The sequence below is a fragment of the Solanum stenotomum genome, chromosome 8 (genome assembly GCF_019186545.1).
Source record: "Solanum stenotomum isolate F172 chromosome 8, ASM1918654v1, whole genome shotgun sequence".
NCBI lineage: Eukaryota > Viridiplantae > Streptophyta > Magnoliopsida > Solanales > Solanaceae > Solanum > Solanum stenotomum.
Window position 1 is genome coordinate 21,096,085 of NC_064289.1, and position 17,779 is coordinate 21,113,863.

General features: G+C 32.7%; 1 protein-coding gene across 1 annotated transcript; it reads right to left on the minus strand.

Moving 5' to 3' along the window:
- Nucleotides 1–353: 353 nt before the first annotated feature.
- LOC125873597 (RNA-binding protein 1-like) lies at nt 354–3,745 on the minus strand. Its single transcript, XM_049554495.1, has 6 exons — nt 3,646–3,745; nt 1,155–1,267; nt 918–1,074; nt 786–847; nt 620–701; nt 354–457 (listed from the first exon to the last, which is right to left on the minus strand). The coding sequence occupies exons 1-6, from the start codon at nt 3,743–3,745 to the stop codon at nt 354–356; spliced, it is 618 nt and encodes a 205-aa protein (XP_049410452.1).
- Between the last annotated feature and the right edge of the window lie 14,034 nt (nt 3,746–17,779).

Sequence of the window (17,779 nt, forward strand, 5' to 3'; positions counted from 1 at the left end):
TAAATGACAGCAATCAGATACTAAAAGCCTCCCAGTTTTTTCATCAACAGAGCACAAGATGATAATGTCTACTTCATCATAAGTTGTAGCGAATTTAAAAAGAAATTTAAACAATTCATGGCATGATCAGCCAAGCAACTTTTCAAACTGCTAAGCAGCAGCTATAGTTAATATTAGAGGTACATGATCAGAGAAACACGCTCGCAGCATAACGTCGCTCTCCAAACATGGCAAGTCCTACACACAAGTATAGTTCCACAATTTTTAGTAACTTTGTACCATATGTTATGGTCATCAATAATAAAAGGGTAAAGCGTACCAAAGGTAATTTGTACCTGTAAATACACATAGTTTCAACATTTTCCACGATTCCCTCCACCTGACCTCGCACCAGGATTGCGAGCAAATTCCAGCATTAAGTTGCCTGAATCATGCTCATCAAGGTCGAATTGATAACCTGCAAGATTTAGTTTTACTACAAATTTCTCTTTCATAGATGTACACACACCAGCGGCAACATGTGATATTGTCCGACAATTTTCTTTCAAGCAGAAAAGGTTCAGCATGAAATGACGAGTCAAATTCTAGCAAAAAAGAAGAGAGTGTCTGTCAAGCTCACCTTGTAAGGTATCCATTGCAGCAGCTGCATGAAGCGGACTCACAAAATCAACAAAGCAAAGAATCAATGTATTGGCTCCAGCCTGCATAATTAATTAGTTGATACAGCAGTGAATCCAAAATAACACTACACTGAATTAAGTAGACGATGTGCAACGTATTCTTACATGTATTGATGGTTTTGGTACTAGCCTAACTTCTTTGTAACCTCCAAAATGGCGGAATATATCTGCAAAAACTGAAGTAAAGGGAAAAACTAGAATGGGCCATAAGCTAATTTCCACACAAGAAAAGGATACGTGCCACCTCTCTTCTTGTACAGTCCGCAGGCAAACCCTCTACATACAATGTACTGCTAGCATTTGGAGGAAGGGTAGCTTCTGGTCTGCCACCTACCATTCCAACATCCTCAATGCCCATAATTCCACTATGAATGGACTCATGGGACAAAATTTGCTGGAAAATTTTACCACTATATTAGACCTATACAGTATTATATACGGAACCAACCTCAAAAGGAAATAAAAATTAAGTACCCCAGTACGAAGGTAGTGCTCATAGGATGCTTCAATAGAAGCTGTGCTTCTCATCATTCCCCTTTCATCATCACCATCATAATAGCCAGGATATTCAGGACTACTTGGAACTTCTAAAAAGGGGAAAATCAGCATAAACAAATATGATTAATTGTGCACAAACAATAAGAAAAGAACAGTAAAATTAAGCATAACCAAATATGAACTAAACCTGAAACTTGAAACAATCTTAGCCAATAATATCATTGAACTTCCATACTTTTTATTGACATACAACAACTACTACGCATCAATCCTAATGAAGTTAGATATGCATCATTATTGTTCATTAATAGGGGTGGCTACTCGGTTGATTCAGTTCTTTTTTAAAACTCCCACTATGTGTATGGTTAGTTACTCGATCGCTCCATTTCAATTTGATTGTCGAGTGACTAAACAAGACTTTTGAATCTTGTGGTATTAAGTTAAAAATATTTTGAATGTACTAAAATGCCACAATATTAGTTAGATTATAAAACTTCTTATCCTTATTTTATATATCTACTTTTCTTACTAAAATTGGACAAAAAGCTTATTAAAATAACCATGACAAGCTGATATTTTAGAAAAGATAATAAGTTAATTACCCAAGTAAAAACTAGGTGAATCATTGGACAACATTTTTGGAAAAGGTTCTGTATATGTATTAAAAGAATTCCTAAATATTTCTATACATATATATATGATTGTGAACTTAGTAATCATTTTTAGTACTTTTCATGATTTAAACTTATCTCTTTCTTTTGATTTTTTTTTATACATATTTTTAATTACTTTTTCCATAATTACTGTAATGCTGCATAAAAATAATAATAGATTTTTGCTATCTAACTTAGGTAGATAATTAACTTTGTTAAACTTGAGTTGTACTCATAAGTGAAGATAATAGTTTGACATAAATTACATACTAAAATCATATTATATAATAACTGAATTATTTTACTTGAAATTTAGTGCAATAAATTAAACTTGTTAACCTACTTCAAGTGTCATTCTCATGAAAATACATGAGTTGTAATTAGTGATGGATGCAGAATTTTCACTAAAGTAATTCGAAAATAAAAATTCAGTGCATGAAATTTGAACTTAAAAGCTCAAGATAAATTTTAAACCCCTAAACCATGAGTCAACCTTCAATCTTGTGTTTAGGTGATTCAAAATCTATATATATCTATTAAAAAATACCTTAAATATATTAGTGCAATTTTTTGTCGTGAGGATTCAGTTGAATACCCTGGCAACCCCCTAGATCCACCCTTGGTTGTAACATAATTTTTCATCTTGTACTAGAGAACTTTTGTTTTTCCGTGATGCAGCAAGTAATAAGACTGAAGTATTAGAATGAGAGAGCTATGTATTATCAGGAAGGAAATATAGCTGCTTGTCAAGGAAGAATTGTTAAAGTATATATTTTAATATTGATATTTCTTATATTGTGAAGAATTTTGTGATACATACATTAGCATTTAAATTGAACATTTGCTTATATATATATCGTCATTGTGGAAGGTCTATTTTAGTCTTTCTTTAAAATGTGTGCTAGTCTTTCTTTCTATAAAATGTGTGCTTCACTTTGATGAAGCAAACACTTCGCTTCACTCAAAGTGAAGCAAGACTTTGTTGTTTTTTTTCGCGTCTCCCTTCAGCACTAGTTCAAACTACCTACCCCAAATTCAAACTCTCTTGGACTATCGCCTTTTATCACCATCTGTCCATGATGGTTGAAATTATTTCCTAGCTATCTTACAGCACATCGGGGGCCGATGTCAATTGCTTATGATGCAGGAACCCTTGCTAACATCCAGGTGACAATGTGATGGAATCCTCTCCTCTTTTTAGCTAGTTTTACACTGACTATTAACCTCAATGGAATATTATAGATTCACCATTACTAAATAAGCCCTTACACCAAAAAGGTTCATCTAATGTATAAAAACTACAAAAATAGCTCTAATATTAAGCCGAAAAAAAAATCACATTGCCCTATTCACGGGGACTACAAAAATATACTACAACTTTTTTTTATTTCCTCCACTTACTTCTGTAATACCAAAGACTTTCTTGATGAGTACACAAGACATTCTTGATGAGTATTCTCAATTCCTATCATAACTATATTACACCAACCACAACAAAAAAACTTAAAAATTAAGTTTTTAATTGAAAAAGTAAATGAATAAACTCTATTTTCGACAAGCCAAAAAATTTAGTTTTTGACTGATTGAATAAACCCTAGTATCTACAAGTCATAACAATTAAGTTTTTGAGTGAAAAAGTATATGAATAAACCCTAGTTTCTACGAGTCATAAAAATTAAATTCTTAACTAAAAAATAAATGAATAAACCCTAATTTCTACTGATTCACCCTACTGAGCAAAAAATATGTTGAAATCTTAAATTGCCTCTCCTTTCTAGATAAGATTTTAAACAGACAGAGAGTTGATTTGATACCACATTCGCTGAAAGGACTTTCCACGATGAGAGGGGTAAGATCCGGCGATGCCACTGCCTGCTGCCCACCGTTGGTGTCCTTCCGGTAAGCATCCGCCATATGTTACTCCACCAGAGAGAAAATGAGTTTCTACTAAAATTGAAAGAGAAGGAAAAGTAGTACTCACTATTTAAGGAAAGACAAAAAAATGTATTGTAAAGAAAGATCCGCCCAAGCACAATGATGAATTTACTTAAAATGGAAATCTTCTATATTAAGTAAGGGTAGAAGTATCACAAGTTGCCAAGTGGCATCCTGAAGTTAACAAAATTGGCGATGATTGTCTGATTAACAAATTATTAACTAATTATTAACTAATTATACATATTAAAATACACTTTGAAAATAGAGAAAAGATTTTCTTTATTTTTTTACTTTTTTATTTCATATTATTACTTTTAGCTTCATGTTATTAACACGAGATTCAAAGATTATAGATAAAATATTTTTCACAAAATCATTTTAGGAAAAAGGTTGAATGAATAACTCTCCATTACATATTTTTAATGTAGGTATGAATTTCTTTTCACACTAAATCATTTCAGGAAAAAAAAGAATTACTAGCCATCCATTACTCACTTCTAGTATCTGAATTTGTTTTCACTATTTTTATTATATTTGAATCTAGCAAAGGAAAATTATGTAAATTAAATAGTCTGTAAACGTAACAAACCTAATTTTTTAAATAAGTCAGATTCCTAGCAAAAATTCTTCTTTTGTTGACTATTCTTATATTAGCTGCGATAGAGATTATATCCACAATTATTTTTAAAAAAATATTTTTGATTACACTAGTTTTATAATAGTTCTTCTATTCTCGGAAGATGGTAAATTTTGATGAAGAACCTATGAATGAGATATACAAAAATTAGCTAAAGCTTATTATTCATTTGTTATAAACTATTAAAATATTTACATTATGGGTCAATAGTTAGTTAAATAGCAATTTTCAATAGATTTTATTATTTCACAATGCAATTATGTAATATGTAAGCAACCGCCATGTTACATCACAGATATATATATATATATATATATATATATATATATATATATGAGTACCCACCATTCATATACCTTCATTTTCTATAAATTTGATGAATTTATGGGGAGACTAGAAAATTTTCTGCCTTCTCTTATAGGCGAAGCTAAATAAAGAATTCACTTAAAATGAAAACTTATTTATATATGAGAGATTGTTTTCACCTCAATCTAAAATTACTTCTAAATATCTAATTATTAAAAACAAAAAAAATAGTACTCCTATAGTGCAAGGTTTATTTTATAACAAAGTACTTTTAGCTTCTTAAATAATTGATTAAATAAACCATAAAATTGTTGAATGTGCATTATGTGCTTATATAGTAGTCATGATTTTTTCGGACAATAGAAACAGTTGTGACAAATAGGTCTAAATAAAGAAAATAGACTTTAAAAGTTGCATTCTCCCGGTATAAGGTCATTTTTTATGTGTATCACGGTAATTAACACTATAAATAACTTTAGATTAAAGTAGAAATCGATAAATTAGTGTTACGTGTGATATGTGTTAATAAAAATCTTGACTCATCCATTAAAAATCTATTGTTTCAGTCTATACAATTTACCGTGTTTTTTTTATAACTAAAAGCAATCAAAACTGAAGATAAAAAATTATATGGATTGTATTTGGTGGAAAACAAAAATTATTGACGCTGTTCTTGATCGATGATAAAGTTGTTAGATTGAGCTAAATAGATTTTTTTGTTAGTTGCTTCTTTAAATTTTGCACACCCTTCGTAAATGTCTGGCTCCACCACCAAGGGAGGACCTGCAATTGGTCAAGTGGGTTCATATGAAACCACTTCGTTATATATTACATTTTTTACTCCATTTTGCACAAATGTGATGCTTTGCCTAGCGGAGAAGAGGATTCTTTTTGTCCATCCAACTTGAGTTCGACTCTGCTTGCAACATTGTTTATTTTATTTTATATTTTGAACCCACTTCGTGAAAATTCTGGGTCCACCATTGCATCCTAGGTCTCTTCTCTTTTACATAGCGGCAGGTGGTAAACTCAGAATTTTCATTAAGAAAATTTAATATATAGAAATGAACATACGTGAAAATAACATATATTATATTATATTTTCTTTGAGACGGATAGCTATTTTGTGACATTAAAAAAACTATTGGAGGGTGGGTGAAGATATTTGAACAACAATTGGAGGGGATGGTGGAAAATATTAAAAGAACTATCGGTGGCATACAATCGGAGGGGGCAACAACCGGAGGGGAAGTGTTCTTTGAGAGAATGAGCAAGGGAAATAGGTTAGATGTTTTTTGGGTTAGGTTCTTAGAGGGGTCGGGGCATGGGTTTAAAATGAGAATGTGTCATTTAAAAGAATTCAAATTAATTTTGATTGATTTGGAGATTTCTGTCCACAGAGGGGCACGTATATTAAGTATAGTAACGACAGGGTGAGAACAATTTTATTTTCACAATAAAAATAAAGTCAACTAATAAATCAAAGTTGAGGAGTACTTTTAAGTTTTAATCCTTTTCCCTTTATAATTTACTCTAAATAATTTATAATTTACCCTAAAGAAGAATAAAGAGAAATTATAACAAAAGTTATACAGAAGCATGCACTCAATTTATAATCCGTGAGACATTATCTATCCATTTTATTAAGCCACAGAGAAATTAAATTAATATTTTTTACTTCATATACAACTACAAGTAATGTGATCAACATTTGAAAGAAAAAACGTCTGCAAAGCTGCATTTAAAGGCAGGATTATACAAATATGCCACCTGGGTTCCTTCTCTTTCGCATGGCGGCACGGCAGAACTTTCATTAAGAGAATTTAATATAATGATAGAAGACCAGATATATATCACAAGAACCGAATACATACATTACAAAATAAATTGTGTTAAATATATGTGTAAATTTTCAATAATACGTAAATCTTCAATATATTCATTAGATACATAACACTTAATAAGATACACGAATAAAAATTAGATACATATAATCATATTTCAATAATATATCAGATACATTAATAAATGTGTCAAATACATCTGTAAATCTTCGCTTATTGAAACTTTCCGATTACGTTCGTGGCTGGTCAAGACATCTCACTGCGGCGATTTTTACTTCACCTTTTGATTCATCGGTGTTGCTCACTACGCCTAGATTCAACGGGAGAAGTGACACGAAGTTTCTTGGTTGATCCATAGTATATAAGGTATGCAACAGGTACCATCGTCAATGTCGAATCTGATAAATTTATTGTGTTTGAAATCTCTGCTTACAACGATACCCATTGTCTCTGCGCGTGAAAGTTGTCTCTCCTTGCGAGAAGAAATGGTGGATTCATGGGGGATTAGTTTGAGAGTGAGAAAATCAAAGGCTAAGAATTTATTGTGTGCGTTGATAAGTTGTAGGAGTATTTCTTCTCAGTAAATTTCGACCAATCAAGGGAAGAGGAAGAGTTAGAGTTTGAGTTTTACCATAACTCATACTCTGTGAGAAAAGATATTTGTTTTTAATTAAAACACTAATTTTGAAGTTTAAATGTAAAGATAATTATTAGACATACATCACCATCAATATATATATATATACTTATACTACCTTAAAAGCATGAACTCCTAAACTGAATGTTAAATTACTATAATACCCCCAATTAAAAATACTCAATTTATTTTATTATTTGTATTATTGCATTATATTAAAAGTAGATACCCTTTCATATTAAAGGGTTGTGATTTTCTAAAAGAGATGTGACTTTTCCAAAGGGTTGCGACTTTTTTTATGGGTTTTGACATTTTCGATGAGTTGTGATTTTTTCAATGGGTTGTGACTTTTTCGAAGGGTTGTGCCTATTCAGATGAGTTTTGACTTTTGCAAAAGGTTGTGATTTTTTCAATGAGCTGTGACTTTTACGGAAGGTTGTAACTTTTCTGATAAGGAACAGTTAGCACCTATTCATACTACTATTTGTTAGCTCTAAATAGGGGGTTTCCTCTCACTTTTAAACTATGATTTTTAAAAGTTTTCTACTCTTCTTCTTCTTAAAAAATCTCAGGGTTATTTGCAATAGTTGATTAAGTTCAATATTCAACGAAATTTGAGGAACCACATAAGAAAGAGTTGGTGAACAAATTGTAGCAAATCATTCATAAATTCACACTCGTATTTTTTGTTACGATTTACATGAGTTAACAGTGACGAAAAGTTATGGGAAAGACAATAATAATAAACAAATATGCCAAAATTCACATGATTTGGGTAAGATATTTCTTTTTTAATTTTTAATTTTTATTCTTTTACCCTCAAATGAAGCAGTTTCTTTCTGATTTTGCTAAAACAACGGGCATCAACACAGTCCATTGAATCATTAGTTTTGATGTTAAATCCACTATTTCAAAAATAGATTTTCATTTTTACTTATAATATGATAATATTTATTTTTTAATAGATAAGTAAGTAAAAATGAACGAAGAAAGTAAAGTGTTGGTGACAAGAGATTTTAATCTAATGGAACACCATAGTAAATGTAACATGATCATATATTTTCGTCTTCCTTCTTCATTGGCTATGTATCTTTGCATATTTTTTTCCCTATTATTTTGTCTTCATTTTAATTTGATAAAAATTTATGTCACAAGATACACTCCTTGTTAGCTATATAAAAATTGATAAGAAAATAATGATTGATCATAAAATAATCTTTAATCAATAATTAAAGATTCTATAAACAATACTTTAAATTTTAGTCATCTATTAATTTTTATTATTGAAAAATTTTAATATATTATATCACGATACAACTTCTACAAGATACTAGATACTTTCATTAGACAACAACTATATGATATGTATGCGGCAGGAAAAGGAGAAGTCTGCAATTCTACAAAGATAAGGTAGAAACTTAAAGAAATGAAATATTTTTCACATAAGGTGATGTTGTTCATATATTAAAATTAAATGATGTTACTGAAATATATATGTATATCTACACCAAAGAATTTGTCAAGTTAAATATTTGACATACACTCAAACCTCAATTTAACCATCATTCGTTATAACAATAAAGCACCTTTTTTTTTTGTAGAATGACATCTCTATGATAGTCTTACTCAAATATTAATTGGTAAAAGATAGATAACGTATAAAGATAAAATATTGAAATATTTATGGTAATCCTTATTACTGTCATGGACATACGAAATTCAAGTATGAATATTTAAGAGAAAAATTATATTTAAATGGTGTCCATCATTTATGTTCATAACTTCAAGAGGAAACACTATTGGTGACATTTTTTGTATTGATATTTTTTTTTAAATTTTGTTGGTTAAATTTGTTTACAAAATTGATTGAAGTAAATAATAATACTACTACAGAAATGTTATTTTCTCCCCATTTTTAAACTTTGAATGTATTTTGAAATGTTTCAATAATATCTGGTCATTTTGATCTCAAAATACAAGTAACTCTATGGCAATATGTATTAATCATTTATTTTAAATTACAATTATTTTCTATAAAACTTTAATTTAGTAATATTAATTCAACTTTACAACATCGTATACTATATATACGATATACACGTGCAACGCACGTGCCGTGAAACTAGTATATATTAAAAGTGGGAGATCACTTGCTTTAAATATTACAATTAATCACTCCAAGAGTTGAGTCTTCCTCTTCCAACTTGCATCTGAAGCCACACAATCTATATACAAGCAAGTATTCACAATAAATTTCCAGAAACAACCATACCCACATCGATTTCCTTGTAAAAAGGGTCAATCAACTCAAACCCCAATTTCAAAAAGAAGGTTTGAATCCAAAATTTAATACTTGAAATCATTACTGAAGGCTTTAGGAACTCATTGGTGAAAATCATTGTGAAAAAAGACTCAAAATCAGTTCACAATCTCCACTTTAGCTAAGAACTTGAGTTCTTGAAAAATCTTGTAATTTATTAATCAAAATCCCAAAATTTGATGTAAGAATACATAAATAACCATAGGAAAAATGAAGTTTTAGGATCATGAAAGCTTATGCAAATAATTTAGCACAAGAAATCCTTTGAAAAATCACTACCAAGGGTTCTCTAAGCTCAAAATTAAAAATTGGGGATTAAACCCCAAAATTTGCAGGTCAAAAACCATCTCAGATAATGCTTAAGCGACCATAGGTTCTCTTAAGTGAACCCCAATAAAATTGGGGGCCTTGCTTTGCGAACCAGGCTCCGCTTAAGCAGCCTTAGCTAAAGCGAGCCATGGTGCGCTAAAGCAAGCCCTGGTGCGCTAAAGCGAACCCTGGTGCGCTAAAGCGAACCCCTCCCAAAAGGTCTGTCTCACTATTGTAAGACAATCTTTGCTAAAGCGGAGATCACAATCGTGAAGGCCCTCCGCAAGAGTGGAGATTGCTTCCCCAGAAACATCAACTAACACAAAAATCATCGAAAGGACCATCGACACTCATTCCAAATCCTGTGCACATAAACGATATATGCAAATTGATTATATTCAACGTTCCAAAATTAATGGAACCGTCAAAATATGAATTTGAGATCTCCTTGACACAACATCCGTGAAAACCACAAGAAAATAACTAACACCTAAAAGGATAAAATAACCTCGACACCTCTCAAAAAACATCCAAGTCCTCACCTAGGCCTAACATCATCCCCCGAATCTAACAAAGTTCTCAGAATTCCGATCTGAGCCTTCAAACCCCGAATGTTGACAAAGCTCAACCTGAAGGTTGAATTTTCACAATTTCACAACTTAGGACCTCAAATCCTCAAAAAGACTCCAAAATATGAAACTAGCAACTCTCACAGCTAAGAATCAACATTTTGGGACTGATGGAATCGACGAAATTCCATTCTGACACTCGAAACTCCAAAAGACTATACAACCATTTTTAAGCAATTTAGTCTTTTAGGATCACAAACCTATCAAATTCTTAACTTTTAACTCAAAGTTCAAAACTAACTTTCAAAACTCAAACATAAAAGACTCAGAATCGATATTGAGAGGGGTAAAATAATAAATTCAAGAAACATTCCAAAATGACCAAAATATCAAATTATTTAAACACAAAGAGAGTTGATTTAGATATCATATTCTCTACGAGGAAGTTTTACAACGAAATGAGTAAGAACCATTGGCGCCACCTAGTGTTGCCCAATGTTGGTATACCTCTAGTAAGCATCCGCCATGTTACTCCACCGAAAGAAAGAATAAACTAGTTATTTTCTACTAAAATTGGAGGAGAGAATGGAAAGTTTCAGTAAATCCAATGAATTTAATTTTGCCTGCTTTAATATAGAAGATTTTCATTTTTAGTAAATCCCTCATTTTGCTTCGGCGAATCCTTCTTTTCAATTCATTTTCTTGCCTCTCGTTAAATTCATCGGATTTACTGAAACTTTTCCATTTCTCTTTCGATATTAGTAGAAATTGTCCAGTTTACTCTTTCTCTCAGTGGAGTAACATGGTGGATGCTTACTGGAGGTATACTAGCAGTGGGTAGCAACATGCGGCGCCAACGGTTCTTACTCACTTCATCGCAAAACGTCCCCGCAACGAATATGGTATCTAAACCAACTCTCTTTGTGTTTAAACAATTTGAGATTTAGGTCATTTTTGAAAAGTTTCATAAATTTACCATTTTACTCCTTTTGTGATTGACCCCCAGTATTTTATGGTTGAGTTTGAAAAGTTGGCTTTCAATTTTCAGTTTAAAGTTGAGAATTTGGTGAGTTTGTGATCTTGAAAGGCTAAGTTTCTTAAAAGTAGTTTTTGGTGTCTCTTGGGGTTTCGAATGTCGGAATAGAATTGCATTAGTCCCGAAATATGGAGCTGTGAGAATTGTTGGTTTCAGATTTGGAGTCTCTTTTGGGATTTGAGGTCCTAAGTTATGAAATTTTAGAAATTTACGTTTTGGGTTCACTTCGGTCAACATTCAAGGCTCGCAGGATCGAGTCGGAATTCTGAGAATCTCGTTAGATTCAGGGGATGATGTTAGGTCTAGGTGAGGTCTTGACTTATTTTTGAGAGGTCTCAAGCTTGTTTTAGCCTTTTAGGCGTTGAGTTAGTTTCTTGAGGTTTTCATGAATGTCGGGTCACGGACACATCATATTCATGTTTTGACGGTTATATTGAGTATTGAACGTCGAGTATAATTGATTTGCATATATAATTTGTGTGCATGGGGTTTCGAACGAATCTTAAGGGTCCTTTGGATGATTTTTGGTTAGCTAATGTTTCTGGTGCTGCAGTCCTCACTCTTGAGAAGGGCCTTCACTTTTGCGATCTCCGCTTTAGCGAAAGCCGACTCGCAAAAGTGAGACAAGCCTTTTGGGTGAGGTTCCAGGGCTCGCTTTAGAAAAGGTCGCTTAAGTGGAGTCTAGTTCACAAAAGTAAGGCCCCCAAATTTTTTGGGGTTCACTTAAGCAGCATTTGAAAGGGTTTTTGCCTGCCATTTTTTAGGTTGAAGCCCCACTTTCATTTTTGAGCTTGTGGAATCCTTGGTGGTGATTTTTGAAAGGATTTATTGTGTTAAATCATTTGGTTGAGCTTTCATGATCCTAAAACTTCATTTTTCTTTGGTTATTTATGAATTCTAACATCAAAATTTGAAATTTTGATTGATAAATTAATGGCAAGATTTTTCAAAAACTCAAGTTCCTAACTACAATGGAAATTATGAACTGATTTTGAGTCCTTTTTCGAAATGATTTTCCCGAATGAGTTCCTAGAGCCTTGAGTAATATTTTCAAATATTAATTTTTGAATGCAAACCTTATTTTCAGAATTGGATTTTAAGTTGATTGACCCATTATCCAAAGTAATTGATCATGTGGGTATTGTTGTTTGTAGAAATTTATTATGAATACTTGATTGTTATAGATTGTGTGACTTCGGAAGTGATTCGGAAGGGAAAGACTCAACTCTTGGAGTGATTAATTGTGTGATTTAAAGCAAGTGATCTCCTAAACCTTGTATTCTAGTAGATTTGTGTATTCCCTACATTGTTTGTATGTTGGGAGTAATGGGATGAGGTGAAGGGTTAATTGTCCACTTGATAAATCTTAATAAATAAAAAGGGGTTGAAATGAAAAGGCTATGTGATGATCATGATGATATGAATTTTTTTGGACACTAAAAATAGAGAATAGGTTCTTCAACCACACTCTAAAAGGCTCTCTATTCTCTATTTACAGAGAAATGAATAGTAGTTCTCCAAATTCGGAGAACTGCTATTCATTCTCTTTATTTCACTTTTTGATTATTTTAATATTATTTATGTTAAATAATATTCGCAATTAACATATTATAAATCATAGGGCTGGGCATTCTGTAATTCGGATCGATTTCATTTTTTTATTTTGATTTTTGGTAATTGAAATTGTTGTACTGAACACCGAACCGAATTAATTCGGTTTGGTTTGGTTTCTTTAATTTGGCCCGGTTTTTTGTAATTCGATTCGATTTACTAAATTCTATTTTCACACACTTAATTAGTTCAATGAAAATCATACAAAAAAATGGAAGAAGAAAATTTGAAATCACATCAGTTGGAATTGAAGGGGGTATCGAAAATGGAATGGGTAGTAAGGGGTATCCATTTCTTGGACTTTTTTGAAGAGATGGTGGTATGCAACAATGGTGCAGTGGTTTTTGGTAGGATTATGTGATCTCGATTGAATTCAGATGGATTCCTTACTGGAATTCATAGTTGAAAGCAAATGTCTTATTATACGTAATGGAATCCAAAAAGTAAGAACAAATACCTTGAACTAGAAGTTGAAAACTTGAAATCTCATGTTGTTGGTCTCGATCGCTGGAGTTTGGACTTCCGAGGCTGGAAGTCGAATTTGGAAGAGAAGCAGAAGGTGCGGCAGGAAAACAAACATGAAAACCTAATGTTAACTTGCTAGTTGCTAAGGGCAAAAAAGGAAATATAACTTTAAAGGCTTAGTAGTTAGTATATCTCATATAATATTATAATATTAGTGATTACATAATATCTATTATATTATGTATATTGGTGTGTATATTTCGGTTAAATTGAAATACCCAAAATATAAAAGCATGTTACCAAAAACCAAACCGAAATATCAAAAATATAAAAATATGTAACCAAAATATGAAATCAAAATACCGAAAAAATTGATTCGGTTTAGTATTTCAATTTTTCGGTATTTATGTCCAGCCCAAATAAATCATAAAGACCATTAATAAGTCTCTGATAATTGTAATTATTTTCTAATGTAATGTAACATCTAAAAATATATTATCGACAAGTAAACAACTTTCATTTCGAATTAACAATTTTTCAAAAAAAAATAAAAATTTGTCACTTTAAATATGTAATTTAAAATTATAATAATTTTTCACTATGAAGAATGCACAAAAATTTAAAAGATGATTCAATCAATCTACTTTATGTTATAATGATGTAAGCTACACTTTGTAGTGGGCATGAAAATACTTGATGCGAAAGTTCAAAATGGAATAGTAAAAGAGAAAAGACATAAAGTCACCACTGTAGTTTGTCTCAAATTTTCAAAAAGACACCTTAACTTTCCAAGCGTCCGATCACCCCACGAAAATTTTGAAAATCTTTGTAAAAGGGTCATTTTGACCCATTCCCTCATGTGGTTAGACGCGCGTGATGATCACGAGTTACCATAGTCTAGATCGACCCGATTCGTTTAAATAAGACAAAACTTTTTTTCTTTTGTCTCAACTTTCCATGTCTCTTCATGTTTTTGGCCAAACAATAGTGTGGTGATCATCTGCTTCCTTTTTTACGTTTCTTGGTCATGATTCTTGAAGGAACAAGGAATTGAAGGTTAACAGGTTAAGGTTTTCTTACATTAGCTGATAAAGACTATATTGCTGCTGTTTTAGGAATTATTAGTGTAAAAAATGTTAAAATCGACTTATTATAGTTGTTGTGGTTAGGATTTCAGTGTGCTTCGTTGTGTTATTGACTAATTGCAACTGTTACGATTTTGTTCTCTTCTTGAAAAACTTCAAATTAAACCTTGAAAACATTAAATTAACCTTTTCGACTGGAAATTAAAAGAGAAAATGAATTCCTACCTTATTGCGCTTCGAGAAGATGATGAATTTGTCAGAGAAAGTACCAACGTTGACCTTGTTTTGGGAAGATGATGAAATCGTCAAGAGGGAGTACTAATGGCTCTTTTGAGCTTTGTTTTGGGGAATATGATGTAAAAGAAGATAGAAATTAATTAATAAAGAAAAAAAGCAAAACATTGGAGTTTTTAATTGGTTATTCACAACAAAAATACTGCTTCACACTCGTGTTGTATGTGTTTGATGTTTGTGTAATCAAGACACAACTTCTGATGCAAGTGTCTACGATCGTACAATAGTTTAGTAACCCAACCAAGGGTTGGGATCGTCCCAAGAGAGTGGTTTTGAGAATTTATAGAAAAATAAAATTCATTTCTAACTAGTCGTAGCTAAGGACATTAACGAGTAAAAACATTGTAAATTAAAGGGGGACACAAAAGCGTCAATTACAATGGGGAGTTTTGTCACTAGTAAGTAAAAGCAGCAAAATAAACAAGGATTTTTAAGCAATGAGAGGGGATCCTTGAGATGTGACGGGAATACGGGTTAAGCTAGATTATTGGGTATATGCTTTCGATAGAAAATTCATAGAATAATTGTGACTAGGCTAAACTTTAAGGGGGATAAGATCTCTCTCGAGCAACTTACCCCGTTTCAAATGTGTTCCTCTCGGACACCCACTTGCCGCATGAAGACCAGCCTACGCCTTAACCCACTCACTCTCTCGAGTTGAGTGTGTGGACATGGGACTAGGGTTCACTCTCTCGAGCTGAACCTCATGTCGACCCACTCACAGCGGCCATCAATTTAATAGTTTTAGTTTTACAACCTCTCTCTCGAGCAAATCGAAAACACATAAATAAACTTGTATTTGCAACTACAAATTCATAAAATTCATCCACAACCACTAAATGAAATCACATTTAAACTACGAATAAACTATCAGCAAGCAAGACCCAACAATTATCTTAACCTATATTCGCTAAATCACACCCCAAGAATTGGGGATTTTCGCCACACATCAAGAGATAGAAATTTATACCTATATGAGCTTCCATTCAAATGGGTATGAAGATTTAAGTCTTGTTACAGGCCAAGAATGAAGAATCCAAGAGACCCAAGTCCAAATCCTTGGAGATGAAACCCTATTCCTCTTCAAGTCTTCAAAACCCTCTCAAACTTAGAGCAAAAATGCCAAAAAGTATTGTTCTATATGAAAATTATCACAATTATTCGATTCTAAGTAAAAATTATAATAATTGTTCCACTCTTAAAACTACAACTCTAACAAGTATTTATAGTTTTCACAGATTTGTGTTGCAGCGGATCATTCGGCGTCGTTTGTCGGAATCGCCGATCAACTCGGCGATTCGCCTTTTGGTGTAGTTCATCGCCGTCTTACACCATCCTTTATCATCGTCGTGCCTTGGTCCATTGGGCGACATGGTACTGTTTCGCAGAACTTCTCGGTGATGCGCCGACTACTCCCTTTTTCCGCCGACTTTATTCTTTCCTTCAGGGATCAGCACACTGGAACAAAAGGTGAAATAAGACCCTTCGGCGACTCGCCAAGTGGTCTTAGCGATCCTTAAGCCTTCATTTCTTGTTCTTTTCAGCCTTTTCGTTCCTTTTGCGACGTAGTGTCCATGCTTTCCTTCTAACTTCAAATACCTTAAACTTAAGGGTTTTCATCAGATATTGAGATAAAATTAGCATTTGAGGACACAATTTCTATTAAAATATAGCCCTAAATGAGTCCAATTTGTCTCATCAACACCCCTAACTTAAACTTTTGTTTGTCCTCAAGCAAACTCAAGTTCAATCGTTCAAAAAGGGTGTCTCGAACAGTGCTACATAAGACTCAATCATGATGCACACAACAAGACTCAATTTAGTTATGCAAGGATCAATTGTGTACTCAAAGATTCAAGTTGTGACACACCATTACCAAAGATTCTCAAACTCGCAATACTTGCTTTAAATGCAAGTTCAAGCTCAACAAAAGCCTTCGAATGCCCTCACACAAATGATGATTCCATTTTCACACGCAAAGGTATAATCCATTTAAAGTTCAAGAATTAGATATAACACTCACACTCACAAAGAGGAACACAATACATGCTTTCACCCATAGGTTTGCCCGTATTTTCCAATCAACATTTGTTTCGACTTTCTTAAGATCACAAAGGTCTTAACAAGGCTTGTAACGGGGTTGAGTGTACAGGTATGGTCATTTAGCCTCAATGACTTTTATCCTCATGAAATGTGGTGCTCTCAACACTTCCTTTCTTTTTCCTTCATCATTTTCATTAGTGCTCATAAGTCATCCTATTATTCACTTTCCATGGATTGTTTGGGAACCCCATCTCTTTTGTACTTTATTCCACAACTTTCATTTTCATTTTTTTTTCTTTTTCTTTCTCTTTTCTCTCTCTTTTTTATATGGAGGGGTTCCGTTTTTCTTATAACCATGGGTAAGAGGAGACTTTCCTTGCACTTCTTGACTTGCCCTTATTTTTTCACCACACCCCCAACTTAGGCTTTTGGCCTAAGTTGGCTATTCAACTAACCACAATTCAAGAGGATTATAGGTAACGGATTAAGAAAGGTCTAGTTTTCATCAAGTTTCTTCCAAATAAGGATAAGGCTCAAAAGGTGTTCAAGAGAGAATCACACGCTCACAAGGTAGGTCACAAAAGAGGTATATGTCAAATTGGTTCACACTTTTCGAAGTTGCCTTAAAATCATATCAAGAGAAAGTATGTCTTAGTCAATCGGACAAACAGGGCAAATTCTAGGTGTTGTCGTGCATGGTTCCAGGTAAGCTTATCATACAAGACATCGACACTTAAGTCAAACAAGACTCTACACTTTCGCTAGTGTGCAACGATTATCACAAGAGAATCGATTTGATAAATAACTAATCACAATGAGATGCAAAGAGTTCACATATTGTCTATGCAACTTCA

Coding starts and splice junctions, on each gene's coding strand:
- LOC125873597 (XM_049554495.1), bottom strand. CDS start 3,745: ATGGCGGATGCTTACCGGAAGGACACCAACGGTGGGCAGCAGGCAGTG. Junction 1,268..3,645: donor AAGTCCTTTCAGCGAATGTG/GTATCAAATCAA, acceptor TCCCCTTTTTAG/AAGTTCCAAGTAGTCCTGAA. Junction 848..917: donor TACAAGAAGAGAGGTGGCAC/GTATCCTTTTCT, acceptor CAGTTTTTGCAG/ATATATTCCGCCATTTTGGA.